Here is a 17,973-nt window from a genome sequence, read left to right as displayed (position 1 = left end):
TCTCAACCACTGACAAATTATTAAATCCCGCTCCAGCCTTCGTAGCCTCGCTCCTGCCTCAAAATGAAAAGAATTTGCACATTTTTTAACAATGTAATAACTATTAGAGCTGGTATTGTCGGGGCACTAGTAACCCTTAAGATATGACCAGTAATAGGCCGGCAATTATGAGGAACCCTAGCAGCATCGCTGAAGTAGAACTCAGACAGAGTAAGCCTTGTTGTCTTGAACCCGTCCCTACGAAATTCTTAAAAAATGTGTTTGATAGTGTCTCCACAGCAGTGCTAAAAATAATTAACACATCCTTTCAGACTGGTATATTCCCTAATTCATTTAAAACTGCACTTGTTAAACCACTACTGAAGAAACCAAACTTAGACTACAGGCCTATATCCACCTTACCCTCATAGGCAAGAAACTTGAAAAAGTAGTTTTTAATCAGCTAAACCACTTTATACATGAAAACAGTATTTCAGAGAAGTTCCAGTCGGGTTTTAGATCTAATCACACTATGGAAACTGCTCTAACTAAATAGTTAATGTTCTTAGACTTTGTGCTGCTGCAAACAAGGTCTCAGTTCTTTTGTCCTAGATTTGAGCGATGCATTTGACACAACTGACAACAACATACTAATCGACCGTCTAAACAACAGGGTTGGTCTCTTTGAGTGCACTCTAAACTGGTTCTGAACATACATCACAGAGAGCTAATGTTATTTTAGTCGTGGAGATCAAGTATACAAGAAATATGACATATCTTTTGGTGTTGCACATGGAAAGTGTCTTGGTCCCCTTCTGTTTTCATTATACATGTTACCGCTATGTAATATAATCACGCAAGGTTAACTTTAATACACAACTCCATCGAGCCAAAAGATATTAATGCATTACACTCCATGGCTGCTTGGCTGTTAGATAAGTCAGAAATAGTATTAGCTGGCCCCAAAGCCGAAAGGGATGCACTTTCTACCAGGTAAGGAAACTTAAATCATCCAAATAGAAAGGAAGTAACAAGTCTGGATGTAATTTCAGTCTCCAATTCAAGTTTCAAATCCAACATAAGCAACGTAACTAAAAAAGCTTTCTTCCACCAAAGAACTACTGCCAAAGTGTTCCCGTTTTTAACTCAACAGGATGCTGAGATGCTCATTCACACTTTTATTTCAAATAGACTAGACTACTGTAATACTTTTTTTACCCGTCTTCCAAAAAAGTCAATTGAGAAACTACAGCTAATTCAGAACTCTGCCGCTAGACTTTTAATGAAAACTGTATTAGCTACACTGCGTTGGCTCCCTGTATATTTTAGAGCGGATTTTATATTCCTTCTACTTGTAGGCATAGCTCTTAGTGGTTTGGCACCCTCTTACATCACGGATTCTCGGTTGTTTTATGTCCTCCAACGAGCCCTTAGGTCCTCTATAGCAAGTCTTCTAAATATTCCCAAAGTCCCCCCCCAAAAAATTGGGGAATTGGCCTTCATCCATTATGTACCAAAACTGTGGAACACCCTACCGAAAATATTAAACATTTTTCTTTCAGAGCTGGTCATCCTTCTGGAAGTCTATTTCATCTCCACGGAGGATCTTTGGAGTTCTGCCAGACAGACCATCAGGTTCTTGGTCACGTCTTATACCAAGACGTGACCAAGAAGCCTTCCCCAGATCTGTGCCTCGACGCAATCCTGTCTCTGAGCTCTGCGGGCAGTTCCTTCGACCTTGTGGCTTGGTTTTTGTTCTGATATGAATTGTCAGCTGCGAGACCTTATGTAGTCAGGTGTGTGCCTTTACAAATCATGTTCAATCAGTTGAATGTACCAGAGGTGGACTCAAGTCAAGGTGCAGCAACATCTCAGTCATGATCAATAGAAATTGCAGGCATCTGACCTAAATTTCAAGTGTCACAGCAAAGGGTCTAAATGATTATGTCAATGTGATACTTCAGTCTTTCGTTTTTATTAATTTAGCTAAAATTTCCAAAATTCTGTTTTTGCTTTGCATTAGGCTGCAACATGACAAAATGTGGAAAAAAAAGTGAACATGAACTGAGTGAGTTAATAATAAAGCTTCAGTGACTGAGGAGGAGGCTGGGACGGTGGAGGGAGAGTAATGGAGACAGTTTATAAAACACCTGGATGAATATGATTGGATGATGCTGGTCACCTGGTAGCAAACACCAGATCCACGAATAAGCTGGTGATATGTGATGAGTTATCACTGCAGCTTGTACAGTGGCCCTCATGTGCCAAAGAAATAGGACCACACTAATCAATGTAAGAAAAAAGAAATGTGACTCTGATAGTTTGGATTCATCATGTGTGTTTTTATTTTGCTTTCCTCACAGTTCATCTGTTTTTTTCTTTTCCTTGAGAAACCGATCTTCAGTAGATTCAGCAGTAGCTCTGCTGTTTTAAATAAATCCACGGCTTTCACTGAGACACGTCTCCTTCTGTCTCTGAATTATTTTTATTCTCCACTAAACTTCATCACGTCCTACAACATGCGACAGATACTGTTTTTCAGTTCAAATAAAGTCAACATCAATATTCATTAAACACTGATAAAAACATGACACTGGGGTGGATCCACCACAGTTTATTATCAGAGAGCAGGAGGCTTCATGCTGTCACAACTGCACAGAGTTACTTACAACTGACCAGAAAGTACACAGGAACCGCCTACAAATAAAATCCTGATTGATCAAGGCAACACGAGTTTATAAAAAATAAAACAGGAAAAATGAACTGTGTGTCCTCCTCATGGACATTGCCTACATGAGATGTGGGCAACTTCTTTCCTCGTGAAGTCTAGCCTGCTCCCCAGCTCACCCAGACAGGGTGACACATGGAAAGGGCTGAATATTAATGTGTTACATCAAAGGAAGCATCGGGATCTTGTTTCCCAGAATCTGATTTAAGGCTGAATGTTGTAGTCTGACAGAACTCCTGCAGACCTACTGGCCGCCAATAAAGTGGCTGTACTTTGACATCCCCTGACAGGAAGCAGTATTTCATGCTTCCGTTAACTTGCCATATTTCCAGCAGTCTGTGGAGACCTTACTCCGCTGCCGGACGCGTGTGATCTGGATCATGGACCTGGTCTTTCAGTTAGTCCGTCACGGTCTTTTTCTCTAACTCTCCACTCCCCCTGCGGAACCCCAGCATGCTTCTGCCGGTTAACGAGTCCCACGGCTGGGCTGAACTCCTGGTGTCCAACCGGTCCGAGGCAGCGGGCGGCGTCGGCGGCACAGCGCAGGGCGGCGGGTCCGGGCCGGAGGCGTTGATCGTGCCGGTGGTGTTCGGGCTGATCTTCACGGTTGGGATGGTGGGGAACTCTCTGGTAATAGTGGTAATCGGGAAGGCGAGGCACAGCAGCGGAGGGGGTGGTGGTGGGGGAGGAATGATGAAGCGCTCAGACAGCCCGACCAACATCTTCATCCTGAACCTGAGTATTGCGGACCTCAGCTTCCTCCTCTTCTGCGTCCCCTTCCAGGCAACCATCTATTCTCTGCCGGAGTGGGTTTTCGGAGCCTTCCTCTGTAAGTTCGGACACTACTTCGCGACTGTCAGCATGCTGGTCAGCATCTTCACGCTGGTCGCCATGTCCGTGGACCGCTACATCGCCGTGGTGCACTCCAAGAAGTCTCCGTGCGTCCGGAGCCGCAGGAACGCGCTGGCAGGGGTGGGCGCCATCTGGACGCTGTCTCTGGTGTGCTCGGTGCCGGTGGCCCAGCACCAGATCCTAACCGATCACCCTACCGCCCCCAACAGCACCTTCTGCTGGGAGAAGTGGTCCGGAGCCTCCAAACACACCTACAAGGTGACTATTCTGCTGATCGGATACCTGCTGCCGCTGCTGCTCATCAGCTGCTGCTACACCAAGGTAAGTTGAAAAAAATACTCATTTAACAGGATGATTTTTGACTCTCAGCTGCTGCGAAACACCCATTAGTGTTTTGCAGCAGCTGAGGGACCAAAGCAGAGGGACCAAAGGGCGCGCACAAAGTCCTGCTTGTCATAAAATCTGTGCGTAAAACCTGCAGAAAGCGCGCGGAGACTAACCGCTGAGAAGTTTCAAAATAAAACATCTACAAAATAAGGGAATGTAAAAGTAGAGATCACAGTTTTTCTCAATGGCTCATTTTCGTATAACTCTAAACATAAGACTCCACAAATATCTTGTAACAGCAAACAATGTTACATCTTCTCTAAATAATATTTTGTCCTCAAATGACACACACACCATCAAATGAATGGGCATCTCTAAGAACCAAATAAACACTGATGTGCTTAATGGCAAGCACTACGATGACAATCTTATCAGTGGGCCTTTTGCATTTTCAGTGTTAAACTACATAATGTAAGAAACAGTAGCCTGTTGTGAACTGTCATGTCGTAATACACAAATATAAAACACACTTTCTGTAAAGAAAGAGAAAATTAGGCTGCACAGGACCTCATCGACATCACAGGCAATGTTCCCCCTGGACAAGCAGGGGGGAAAGTATCGCCTGGCATGACGAATCCAGCCCTGATATCACCACATGCTTCCTCCCTTGCTTGTATGAGGGGTATGTGCTCATGAGGCTTGTGTTCACGTGAATGCCTGAAAAAACTCCTCAGTAGGGTTGAGAAATGGAAAATATGGTGACCGATTAAGAACGGAAACACGTGGGAGGCTGATGAACCAGTTGTGGACCAGAGCAGCCTGGTGGAAACCTACGTTGCGCGAGAAGATATCGTACCTGGGCTGCTCTGGGCCGTCCATCTGCTCGGCTGTAGTGAGGATATTTTGTGGTTTGTCCAGGAAAGTGAAGAGATGGGCAGTATTGTAGGGGCCAAGGGTTGATGGTGATGGAAGACGCCTTGGTCATTTTGTATCATATCCTTGGTTTTTATTTACAGACACAAAGCCCTAAAAACACAAGTTTTCTAAAACAGTGGGATTATTTGGATTGATGCATAATTTGTACTGCTATGCCAGGTAACGTTACCTTCCTTGTTAGCTTAGCTACTAACCTACGGTCCTCTCTTCTGTCACTGTACTTTTGTAAAATCAATCTAAAAAACTAACTCTCACTAGTTTTTACTCCGTTGTGTTTGGAAGCTGCGTTTGTTTACATATTGTTTGTTTGATGACGTTTTATATTTTAACGTTTGTTTTGCTACAGCTCTGAGAAAAAGCATCCACTGGCATACAAGACGCTCTGGATTCCACCATATTTCTCTTTAGCTCAGCTTGCCCAGTTGTTAGTGTTGTTGTCTTGGGCTTGCACGTCCATGAATTTGGGGGGCAGAGCTTCTGAAGGAGCTCTGAAGGGAGGGGTGTATATGTTTTGCTATTGAGTTCAAATATCAACAGTCTTTCTCCAGAGTTGCTTAAACCTCATTTAATGCTATTGTTGGCTATGTAGCGATAGCAAAAACTTACATATAGCACCTTTAACTCTCTGTAACTGTCTGTTCACACACTGTTTGTTTTTTCCAGGTTTTATTTCATCTTCATAAAAAAATGAAGAACATGTCAAAGAAATCTGAGCGCTCCAAAAGAAAGGTACAGTCCTCCTCCTGCTCCACCTCTTTAAAGACATCACTTTTCAGTGTTTTCATTTTTCTCGTACTCAATTTTTCTTTGTTTCCTCTCAATGTTGCAAGCTGCAAGATGTTCATGATTCTTCCTCACCTCCTTACTATATTTACATATCTCTCAGCATGCAATGAAAGTAACACTCGATGATGAAGAAAACCTGAAGCATAATAATAATAATAATAATAATAATCACTAAATTATTCACTTATTTAATTTGAATACCATTTTCTGTAGAAAATGCATTAAAATGTGAGTTTAGTTGCAGTTACTGCTGTTGGCAAAAACAGGTTTAGTGATGAGAAAAAAAATGTAGGAAATGTGTCAAAGGGGGCAAAGGTCTGAGCTTTTCATTGACTGAGCTGTTGGACATATTAAGGTGACATCAGGAGACATGCCTTTTGTTACTCAGATATAGCCGGCCTGTCAATCTGCCTGCCTCAGTTCTGCCAATCGGACGGCTGTTTTGGACTTGGGATGGATGTCCAGATCATCCCTCCACCTCTGATACTGCCCTGGTGTCTGCACATCTGTGAGAGACATCAGAATTAACTGTTCTTCATGTTTTGCTCAGACACAGAGTCATTTCTAGCTGCTGCTGGGGTTGTTTTCTGTGTGGAGCTGTGAGTGGGTGGTGTTGATGGTGGTATTGATAACTAACTGCAGTAACACAGCTTAACCTGCTTTAATCTGGTTTAACCTGTTTTAACTGGTTTACAGTGTCACACTCTCTGACTATTGTCCATGTGAAGAACAACAGAAACATTTAAGTGTGACCTCAGAGCTGCACAATTAACTCAACTCTGGAGGAATCAGATTCAGATAGTGAAGCAGATGGAAGAGATGAGCCTGACACAGAAGCTGAAATAATCAGTTTAAATCAATCGAATCACTCATCTGTCTGTATGAATATGTCACAGCATTTTTTAATGAAATATATAGTCATATAGCTCTGTTTTCATGGCAACACTTAGTGAGGAAGTCCAATATATTACATTTTTTTTGATTGCCAAGACACATTTCTTGAAATTATGCTCCATTTCCCAAAACTCTAAACACAAATGCATAGTTGCACACTCATCTTCACAAACTTCAAACTTCCATGTCAAAACCAAACTCACCACTCAAAGCCATTTAATCTTACATTTAAACCAAACTTTTACTTCAGACATCACACAAAAGCCATCAAATAGACAAACACTGCAAAATAGCCATTACAATCTGATGAGATCAAATCAAAACACTACCGTAAAAACCTGTTACTCCAGTGAATAATGGTGCTTATGGTTTTCCCCCAGAACAACCTCTTTACATGATGAAAACAATATAAAGAAACAACACATGTACACATTTTCAAAAATTTTAATTCCTCAATATACTGTAGTAACATAAACTGAAATTCAGTGGGGAGAGTACATTTTTTCTCAATTCATGACACACAATTCCTGAAAGCATGGCTCATTTTCTAAAAACTCCAAACTCCACAAATCTTTTGCAAAAGCAAACACTACAGTCAAAACAATGTTACATCTTCTCTAAATAATATTTTGTCCTCAAATGACACACACACCATCAAATGAATGGGCATCTCTAAGAACCAAATGAACACTGATGTGCTTAATGGCAAGCACTACGATGACAATCTTATCAGTGGGCCTTTTGCATTTTCAGTGTTAAACTACATAATGTAAGAAACAGTAGCCTGTTGTGAACTGTCATGTCGTAATACACAAATATAAAACACACTTTCTGTAAAGAAAGAGAAAATTAGGCTGCACAGGACCTCATCGACATCACAGGCAATGTTCCCCCTGGACAAGCAGGGGGGAAAGTATCGCCTGGCATGACGAATCCAGCCCTGATATCACCACATGCTTCCTCCCTTGCTTGTATGAGGGGTATGTGCTCATGAGGCTTGTGTTCACGTGAATGCCTGAAAAAACTCCTCAGTAGGGTTGAGAAATGGAAAATATGGTGACCGATTAAGAACGGAAACACGTGGGAGGCTGATGAACCAGTTGTGGACCAGAGCAGCCTGGTGGAAACCTACGTTGCGCGAGATGATATCGTACCTGGGCTGCTCTGGGCCGTCCATCTGCTCGGCTGTAGTGAGGATATTTTATGGTTTGTCCAGGAAAGTGGATGCCTTGGTGATTTATAGTTGCTTACATGATGATGTTTCCCCCTTGTTGATGAGGAACCTCAACAATGGCACGCTGGCTGATGACGTTCCTTCCTCATGGGGAACTGCAACTCAAGAACTCTCTGAAACAGACAACACAGCAATCGCAGACAAAGACCTAAAGCGATCAATATTGTGAAGTGCAAAACATTACAATACATAATGTGCCTTTACAGTGCTGACTGGATACAATCAATTACAGTATTGGAATGCAGAGGTCTCACTTGCACATAGTCAGTGCAATTCTTTGACTCTTTCAGAGTTTGTCTCGAATGTCAACCTGTAGACCTACTTAATTTGTAGGTGGTTTCGCCATAGGACATGATTTACAAACTAGCCTGGTCAATATTTTGCAATATACCGTGGTCTTCAGTGATTTGAGTTTGTATTTGCGTTGGTGTTAAAGCATTATTTGTTCTGACCATATTGTGTGTTTCAGTCACCTCTTTCAGTCATTTAAAATATACATGTATAATACTATAAAACACTGTAATTATTAGAACAATACAGTAGCAACACTGCGCCCTGACAAAGTAGGAGTACAGTTCTCAATTTCATATATACATGAACATATTTTTTTTACAGTATCCCAACAGTAATTATTGAGTTCTGTCTTGATATGTAGTGCTACATTAAGGGGAGTAGAGTTCTTACCTATTCTCATGTTTGTATGTCTGGACGACTGAGGCCACAGTGAAGAGTCTGAAGTTTGTCTGGCCTCCCAACCCTGCCTCTATGATCGTCGGACCATGATTGACCACACGGTCCACCAAAGTGGCCCGAATCTCATCAGAGGCAGTTGCTCTCCTGCGTCGTAGTCTTGGTCTTCCTCTTGCTGGTCCTGCTTGTCCTCGTCCTTCTCCTCTGACTCTCACTCCTCTCGCTCTACCTTTCTCTGCAAAGTTGGGATTCATTGTTCTCCGACACAGGAGAGCTCACCTTTGGCCTTTTTATTACTAAAGCTATGATTGCTAATTGAAAAGCAACAGGTGATTGCCCATATGAGGAGTCAATGGTGTGATTGGTGGTTTGAGCTTAGCATTCTGAAAGGCAGTGTTTTCCATGTGAACACAAGAGATTTTATCAATGAAGACTGTGCCCAGTGTAGAGAATAATGTATAGTGTTTTGCAAAAAAGTGTGGTTTAGAACTGCACAATGAGTGAAAAGTGGGAAATGTGTTTGTATTTGTGCAGACTGGTTTAAAATAAGGTACATGAATTTCAGGTTTCAGTTTTTTCAATTAAATTCAATTAAATTCATTTCAATTCCATTTTATTCATTTAGTGCCAAATCATAACAGAGGTTATCTCAGGGCACTTTTCATATAGAGCAGCTCTAGACCGTACTCGTCATAGTTATATTTACAGAGACCCAACTTTCCCTCATGAGCAAACACCTTGTGACAGCAGCAAGAAGAAACTCCCTTTTAAGAGGTAATAACCTTGAACAGAACCCGGGTCGTGGGGGGGGGGTCTGCCTCGACCGGCTGGGTTGAGAGGGAGAGAGAGGGAGACATGCTGACCTGCTGCGGTAAGCTTATTGTGTCATGTCCAGTTGCAGTGAGCTGGAAGCACGGCTCTGCACCATGGAAACCAAATTGTTAGCTAGGTTTTAAAAAAGGGGAATAATGTTTAAAGTTTCGGGAAATGGGTCTTTCTTTTGATAGATGGATTTTTAGTTAATAGACCCAGTTACAGTGTGTAAGCAATCGAGAAAAGATTTGACAAAAATGATAATTATGAAGAAATATGGAATAAATGTACAGTATGTTACATGTGTACAGATATAATGTACAGCTACTTTATAGAAAAACTGAAAATGGTCAAATATTATTTGACATTATGGTATTGCTTATTTCTCTGTAACAGGTTGTGTTTGTGTTACTGGTTAGTTTGTCTAACTTCATGAGGGCATCATTTTATGTCATTGTTTTTTATGCACATATATTAACAGAAAACAACCTGAGCTCAGTGATTGATCATGTTTATTGATCACATAATGACAGCAGAGGAAACGGAATCAGTTTCAGATGACTGACTGTGTTGTTTTCTTTGTCGTTGAATGTGATGACGATGATGATGACGATGCTGAAGATGATGCTGATGTGGTGGTGATGATGATTTTGATGATGATAGTGATGAAGGTGATGATGAAACATATTTTTGTTGAAAAATTAATTAAAGGATTAAAAAGTGACGATAACAATTCACTGATTAATTTTCTTTGGATCACATGACATTTCCCGATCTAGATTATTTGTTGGAGGGTGGAGGTTGAGAGTTGGATGCATGGAGGTTGAGCTCCCACCCTGGCTGGCAGCCAACAGTGTGCAGACATTCTGTAGCAGCAGATCAGAGATCAGTTTCCTGCGGGGTATCTGCCATTGCTGGGTCAGTGCACTAGGAACAAAAACTGACGGGTAAATATTTAGATAGCAGGACTAAGAATAGAGGAGATTCCCTCAGAGTCTGAGGAGCAGAAATTAAACTTAAAACTTCATCCACAGCAGACCGAACATCTTCAACAGCTTCATCCTCTGTGGAAAAAAACAAGGCCAGACAGTTAAACTTTTAGAGCACCGCTTCATTTCAGATTCTCAGAGAACTCATGTTTATAGTGTATTCTACTGATGTACAACAGCAAATATGTTCTCAGAGAAAAACAGCGTCATCTGGGTTCTGTTTGGTTTTACTGTTTTAAATCAACTTATCAGGAAAACATTCACTGTCAAGATATTTAGTTAGTGTCCCTATCATATCGTTGATTGACACTAAATCCTGATGAAAGTTTTTTTGTCTGTCTTTAGACAGACAGACGGAGGACTTTTATTTCTTTGTGAAAGTCTTTATTTAAGAATTTATAGAAATAAATAAATCTTCACATCATTCCTTAAATAGCTTATTTATTATTCACATTTCTAGGAAAGTACGGGAGTCAGAAAATAAAGTGCTACCTTAAAAGTCTTTGTAACTTTAATTTTCAACTGCAGACAGACAGATGAGTCATCTGATATTCTGTTGTCTCAGTGACACTAGAAGGACATGGACAGAGGCAGCAGACAGTCAATAGAAATGTTCATCTGCTGAAAATAATAAAAGGTTGTTAAAGATAAAGACATTTATAAAGTTGCATAAACTTTGTTTCCACTTAAACAGTAAAAAACTGATTGAATCCTGAGTGCCTTCTCAGAGAAATTCAGGTAAAATGTTACAACACCGGCCTTTCAGAGTACACAGAGTTCAGACTCCAGTACTCGGGAGATCAAACCTAGAAAGTCCAAACTCCTGGGGACTGGAGGACACAGTACGATCAGTTTGTAACTGAGACAAGATTGTCTGAACTCAAAGGTCTACATACAGATTTTCCATAAACAGAAAACCAGTTTATTCTTTCTTTCATCTTCACTCCAATGTATATATGTATATATATATACATTTATATAAAACTACCTTTAACACAGACAGCACTGCCTCTGTTTGTTTCCATATTCATGTACTGTATCTGTACAGATGTTGATGCTGATGTGTGAACATATGCAGAGTCCAAAACTCCACAGAAACTGTCCAATAAAAACAAGAAGCTTCACCAGGTTTTTTCCGGGCTTAGAACAAGGCAGAGATCGTACCATTCTGATGCATGTGTACCATGCCTTCGACTGGCTCAAGCAAACACTTTTTAGCCCCCCAAGGGTCAGATGAGTACCATCGAGAGCCATGTGTAGATCTGTACTCTCTGGTTTATAAACCTTGCTCTCTGATTCACAATCCCATCCCACAGATTACAATGTTACACAATGAAAGCCATGAAACGTCCAAAAGGACAATATTAAGCAATAACAATTTAGGGGATGTCACCTTGTGCATTTTCAAAATTTCACGACATTTGAAGGACTAAATTAAACGATTAATCGAAAAAATGATCAACAGATCAACCGAGAATGAAACTAATATTTTCCTCTGCTCTACAAAAACCCTTTGCTGTCTTTGTGTCACATTTACAAATTCACTGTATTTTTTGAAGTCTGTACCAGTTGAATTTTTTCCCCAGCTGATATTTGGATATTTGAATGACAAAATGTCCTATGATTTTTTTTATTGTACTTTGTTTATGTTCTTGTCCTTTCTTCCAAAATTCTGATTATTTTACTGTGAGGAAAGACAAATAACCTCCCAATGTCCACAACAAAGGACTATGTTTTTGAAAAACAAATTTACTGTATGATGTCTTTATCTAATCATATCTGAAATGCACAAACTTTAATACTTCCAGGTCTCAGAGGATTTGCTTAAAATGTCTTTGGGTAAAATGAACAAAAAGTGACGTTAAAACAACGCAAACGTCGGCACAAACTTTAATACTTCCAGGTCTCAGAGGATTTGCTTAAAATGTCTTTGGGTAAAATGAACAAAAAGTGACGTTAAAACAAGGCAAACGTCGGCTTTGCGTTAATACTCTCCTAATGACCTGGCAACTGAATACCCTCCCCTTGAATCCTCGTCCTGTCCTACAGTCTGACTCTGATCCTCTCCATCATCGGTCTCTTCCACTTCTTGTGCTTGTGCGTTTTTTTTCAGACCTGACAAATTACCGAACCCCGTCCACGGAGGTTTCTCCCAGTGCTCCTGATAGCCCTTCTGAATATGGATGATATCTGCACTGTTTCATCTGCCCCTGTGATTATTCTCATTGCAAACTCACCCTGTAATTGCTGATTCTACAAGCCACATATCTACAAAGCTGAAATCCTTACACTGATGGGATGTAACGTTAGTTTAGGAAACCTTTTTAAGTAATTGGACGTGCTTGGATGCAAAAGAAACAATATTCAGCCATGAAATATCAGGGTAATGCCTGACACATTCCTGCTGTAGGGAAAAAACAGACACTCTTAGTTTGGAGGAAATTCCTTTGGGAACATTGCCGCTCTTTTCTTCCCGTTTGGCAGTTCTGGCAGCGCCTTTCCCGGTGCACTGTGCTGATTACGATACCGTGCCACCGCTTCAACCTAATGCTGCAATTGCAGTTAGTCTGTGTGTGTGTGTGTGTGTGTTTGTGTGTGTGTGCGTGTCATCATGGCAAAAATTGGTCCTACAGATTGGTACTGTAGCGAGAACTACCACAGAGGTGGTTTTGAGGACTTTGGCAGGTGTCTGTCTGTTTGTCTTTGGACAAATGTTATCACCACTATAGTATCACAACTGTGCAAGATACATTCACAAAACTTTAAAGGTGTGTAGTTAAGATCAAAGTGAAGGCTGAGCTCGTAGATGCGTATGGTCTGACCCATAGGTACCGAATACTCGTGTAATGATTTAATAATGACTCGTGGAACTGAACGTTAACATGCTGACGGGTGCGCGGCTGCAGTGATTCCATCACAAGATGGTGTCTAGTTAAATATTAGATTGACACCAAACTGTATCTTGCAAAGGACTTACTGTATATCATCTATCAAAACTCTACCAAAGAGCAAAAAAGCTGCTGACATCAAACCGTTCTCCACAGGAGGATGACCATGGATGCTGAATGAAAGCTCATCTTAGGAGTTGGGAGTCTTAGGTAAGCTGCTGCAACTGGTCGGTCGTCAAATTTCCGACATTATTTTATTAAACCGAGCACATATTGGAAATCTAATCTGTCACCGTCTTACCTAATAAATGATCAAAACTTCTTAAAGTGACATAATAACAGAATAAAATCAAAATAATACCAGGGTAAAAAAAATGAAAAGTTCCCTTTTTGTGGCTGATCAGAGGTCTGTGGTTGGGAAGAGCAGGAAGAGTTGTACTTATTGTTCATGTCGGCAGTAGGAGGCGGTGGGGAGGAGAGGGCAGGAGATGTCTTTTTTAGTCTGGTAACAGGTTTGCGGACCAGAACCAATCGCTGATCAGATCACTGATGTTATATTATTGACAGAAGAGACAGTCAGCCTCACTGAGCAGAGCAGAGCTGCACACATTTCAGACTACAGGTGATGGAACCCTCTAGTTTAATTTTGTTTTTATATCTTTTAAAGGCCTTTTGGGAAGCGGGGACATTTTTAGACATGTCGAGGCCTTTTTAACAAGTGAAAAAAAAGAATCATAATAAATATTTCTAGATAGTAAGGACAACCTAGAACCTGAGAACATTTTGGAAAAGTGAGGACATTTTAGAGAAATCACAGCAGCTTATGTGGGAGAAGAGTCTCTTTAATTAGATTAACTATAGATGTGAACTCAAACGTAATGAATAAGTGGTGCAGATGGCTACAGAGTTATGGGTGGAAATGTGATTGCGTAAAAGCTGGATGTATTGACTTTGGAGATGAGTCACAGTTAAGACAGATAGTCCCTCCACCAGTCCAACTATGGTGGAGAAACCTCTGACAGTTGAAAGTTATGAAGATGGATGCAGAGGTTGCTCTGTTTCTGCTTCACAGGTTTTTAAAACATTCGTTTTTCTATGTTTCACAGAGCGAATAGCTCGGTATGGTTTTGTTCCGTTTTCTAATGTTTGTGAGAGCCCAACTGTTTAGTTAGCTAGAGGGTACCGGTTTCGCATTTTGTGTCTGATAACGTTACATTACTTGCCCACGGACATTCGGCTTACTTTCTAATTTACCAAGATACATTGTTGGTGTGGTGTCAGCTATAGAAGCAGGAGAGTGGTGAGTATCGCTGTCTACAGCTGGGAAACCGTCTCGTCCTCTCTGCATGTTAGCCTCACAGCAGCAACTGTTGCCGCAGTTTGCTAACCCAAAACCAAGCTAATGTTAGTTAGTTACTTACTGTTTCGTTGGTTGCTCTCTATCATGATATTTGTCTGTACAACGCGTGAAAGTTTTTATAGCCAAAAAGACCTAAAAACACAGACGTTTGCTAGCACAGAGGGATTATTTGGATTGATGCATCATTTGTTATGCCAGGTAACGTTACCTTCCTTGTTAGCTTAGCTACTAACCTACGGTCCTCTCTTCTGTCACTGTATTTTTGTAAAAACAATCTAAACAACTAACTCTCACTAGTTTTTACTCCGTTGTGTTTGGAAGCTGCGTTTGTTTGCATATTGTTTGTTTGATGACGTTTTATATTATAATGTTTGTTTTGCTTAAGCTATGAGAAAGAATGTCCCCTTCCACACCGTATAAGACGCTCTGGATTTTGCCGTTGTGACATTGCCTTGGCAATGTGTGTCCAAGAATTCAGGGGGCGGCGCTTCTGAAGGAGTGGTGAACGGAGGGGTGTACTTGTTTTGTTGTTGAGTTCAAATATCAATAGTCTTTCTCCGTAATTGCTGACTCTAACTTTAACCTTTGAGAACCCACTTTTGTTAAATGGCCCTGTCGTAATCTTAAGTCACTCGGTGTTTCAAATGTCCATTTTAATGATGAAACAGTGAAACTGAGACGCTGTGTTCACTGATGTTGTGTTTAATGTTGGCAGGTGGGAGAAGTCGGGAGCACTGGGACGTTTGTTTGAAATGTCAGAGTTAGAAACTTTGATCCTCATTAGATTCCATCACAGACTGAAGTCTTTACACCCTGACTGTAACCTGAGCTAATTTGAAATAAATAAAACATAATAAGAGGCACTTTTCCTAACACTTTTCTCTTTCTTTTTTATTGAACAGAACAGGCACACATTACTTGTACCACATGAAAGACACAGAAAAAGACCACATTGTGAAGTGTATGGAGAGTTTTAGGTCTAGGAGGTAACATTTCATAAAAACATTTTTAACAGGAGCTGTATATAGAAGATGTTTAGAAAAGTTAATTCTGAAGCTCTGTATAAAAATCAAGAAGACAAACAAACTGATTTAGTTGAGTATTTATGGAGATTTTTGTGTTTAATTGTTCAGGTAGTATTTGTTGAGGGTTTATGGAGCCTTTGTGAAGTGTTCAGATGTGTAATGATGTCAAACACCCCCTCTGGTCCTTGAACGCACTGTAAATTCAGATTCAGACTGGTCTTTCCTCTCTTTTCCCCTGTAGACGGCTCAGACGGTCCTTCTGGTCGTCACCGCATTCACCATCTGCTGGATGCCCCACCACATCATCGCCATGTGGGTGGAGTTTGGCACCTTCCCCCTGAACGACACTTCCTTCGCCTTTCGTATCATCTCCCACTGCCTGTCCTACGGAAACTCCTGTGTTAACCCTGTCCTCTATGCCTTCCTGTCCGAGAACTTCCGTAAGGCCTGCCGCCAGGTCTTCACCTGCCGCTTCCTGTACCCGCCGCCACCCCAGGGCAAGGTGGTTCGTTTCCGCATGGAGAACTTCTCCACCACGCTCTCCACCAGCAACATATAAAGGACTTGGGGGTGTGATCGGATAAATTACAAGAACAGAGTGATTTCCCTCAACAGGAAACATGAGGTAGGGCTGCGTCTGAACAGATCAGAGGCTGACGGAGGAGTTTTCTCTTCAGCAGGAGGTGGGTCACATGACAGCAGAACAGCGCGATTGACTGAGGACTGCTTCTGTGGGTCCTCTTCTGGGTGTAGAGGAGCAGAAGATGGAGGTTGGTAATAAGTGAAACAGAAACAGAAAACTGCAGGACTCATAATCTCAAAAAAATCAGCCTCGTTTTCAGTTTTTCAATCCTGCTGTTTTTGTCATACATTTAAAGTCAGGTTGATATTAAAAGTAATTTTTTCTAAAAATCAGTCTAAGAGAAGTTTTATCGTCTTCTGAGAATTTGAAAAGTAAGCACAGTAACTGCAGTATCATTTAAGCTTATATTTTCTTACACAGAAAGTGGAAAGAATTGAAACTTTGATTGAAACTTTTCTTTTTGCTTCAAGGTAGAATTTTCCCAAATCATAAATATAAACATCAGCTTTAATCCTTTAGTTGAGTTAGAAATATAAAACCACCAAACATGGTACAGTACAGTACATGTGGGGGGGCAGTATTTGTTTTACTTTATTTCTTTTACTTTATAACTTATAACTCCTGAATCATAAACCAATATCTGATCATGTTGTGGTTCAGATTCTAGATTTATAGGTTTAATCAATAATTGTGTAAGTGGATAGAATCTTTTTTTTTTGTAGATTTCTTTATTTTGTTTAGTCAGCGCTCAGTAAACTGTAAAAAACTACATGAAGTTTTATATAATTATTTGTTGAATATATCACCTGTTTGATTCAAATTACGGACTTTCAGTATTTTTCGGTCATTGTGTTGCAGTTGATGAAGTTATTCAAACTTAAGAGTTAATTAATGAATCTCCTGTTCAGTCAGGTTTGGCCGTTCACAGTCAGGACTCAGTATTTCTCAATACTTTTATTTTACAGCTTAAATAAACCTTGTTAGAACAGAAAAAAGCTTCATTTCAAACCGTGAACTGTCAGAAATGAGCACTTTATACCACAGAGAATATTTGTAAAGATGAATGTATTTGCATGACCGATGATAAACTGATCACAGAACAAGTCCATATTACCACCATTCCACTGATTGTTTGACTTATTCATACCGTGATCTACATTTAAATCCCTGTATGATATGTTTTTATGTGTGTGGTTACAAATGTGTGAAGGTTTCTTTGTGAATGAAACATTAAACGAAATTAGAAGCTGTTTGACTCTCTTGTTTCGTTCACAGTCAGATGATTTTCAAAGAACCCAGAGAGACTTGAGGAGAGCGAGTTCACTGTGGTCCATGGAGAGACCCTGGTAGTGGTGATGGGGAATGTCAGGGTCAGGGGCTAAGGAAGAAGTACAAACGTGTGCGTTGCACTGACTGGATGTGGTGGACACTGTCCTCTGTCTTTAGTCTGGTCTCTCTCTCTGCAGACAATGGGGAGCATGAGGTGGGGAGAGAGAGAGAAGCTGTGCACAGTAACTGTCCGTGGTGTGTTCACACTGCAGAGGAGACGAATAAATTCTACTCAAAACAGTATGGAGACTGAAAAACCCCTGCTTCTCGAGCATGCTGCTAATAATAATAATAATAATAATAATAATAATAATAATAACAACAACAACAACAATAATCATAATCATAATAAAAATACCCAAATATAATACTATAAGATAAAAATTGGGTCCTGATTGTAAAAATCCAGTCACCATTAGACCGTGGCCTGTATTTATCAAATTGCTTAAAGTGAGGGTGGTTTGACTGTTTGTATTTGATTTGAAGATTTAACAACATCCATAAAGCCAGCATTGTCATGGTTCCCCTTTTTCCTCTGTTGTGCCTCTTCAATTGCCACT

General features: G+C 40.6%; 1 protein-coding gene across 1 annotated transcript; it reads left to right on the top strand.

Moving 5' to 3' along the window:
• The first annotated feature begins 3,052 nt into the window (after nt 1–3,052).
• Nucleotides 3,053–17,327, top strand: galr1b (galanin receptor 1b). The gene is made up of 3 exons (XM_040139492.1): nt 3,053–3,880; nt 5,486–5,551; nt 15,743–17,327. Exons 1-3 carry the CDS (start codon nt 3,161–3,163, stop codon nt 16,058–16,060), a joined length of 1,104 nt encoding a protein of 367 aa, XP_039995426.1. The 5' UTR covers nt 3,053–3,160; the 3' UTR covers nt 16,061–17,327.
• The last annotated feature ends 646 nt before the right edge of the window (nt 17,328–17,973 follow it).

The sequence above is a fragment of the Xiphias gladius genome, chromosome 1, assembly GCF_016859285.1.
Source record: "Xiphias gladius isolate SHS-SW01 ecotype Sanya breed wild chromosome 1, ASM1685928v1, whole genome shotgun sequence".
In the NCBI taxonomy this organism is placed as follows: Eukaryota; Metazoa; Chordata; class Actinopteri; order Istiophoriformes; family Xiphiidae; genus Xiphias; species Xiphias gladius.
The sequence above is the reverse complement of the archived record's forward strand: the minus strand, read 5'-3'. Positions and strand labels throughout refer to the sequence as shown.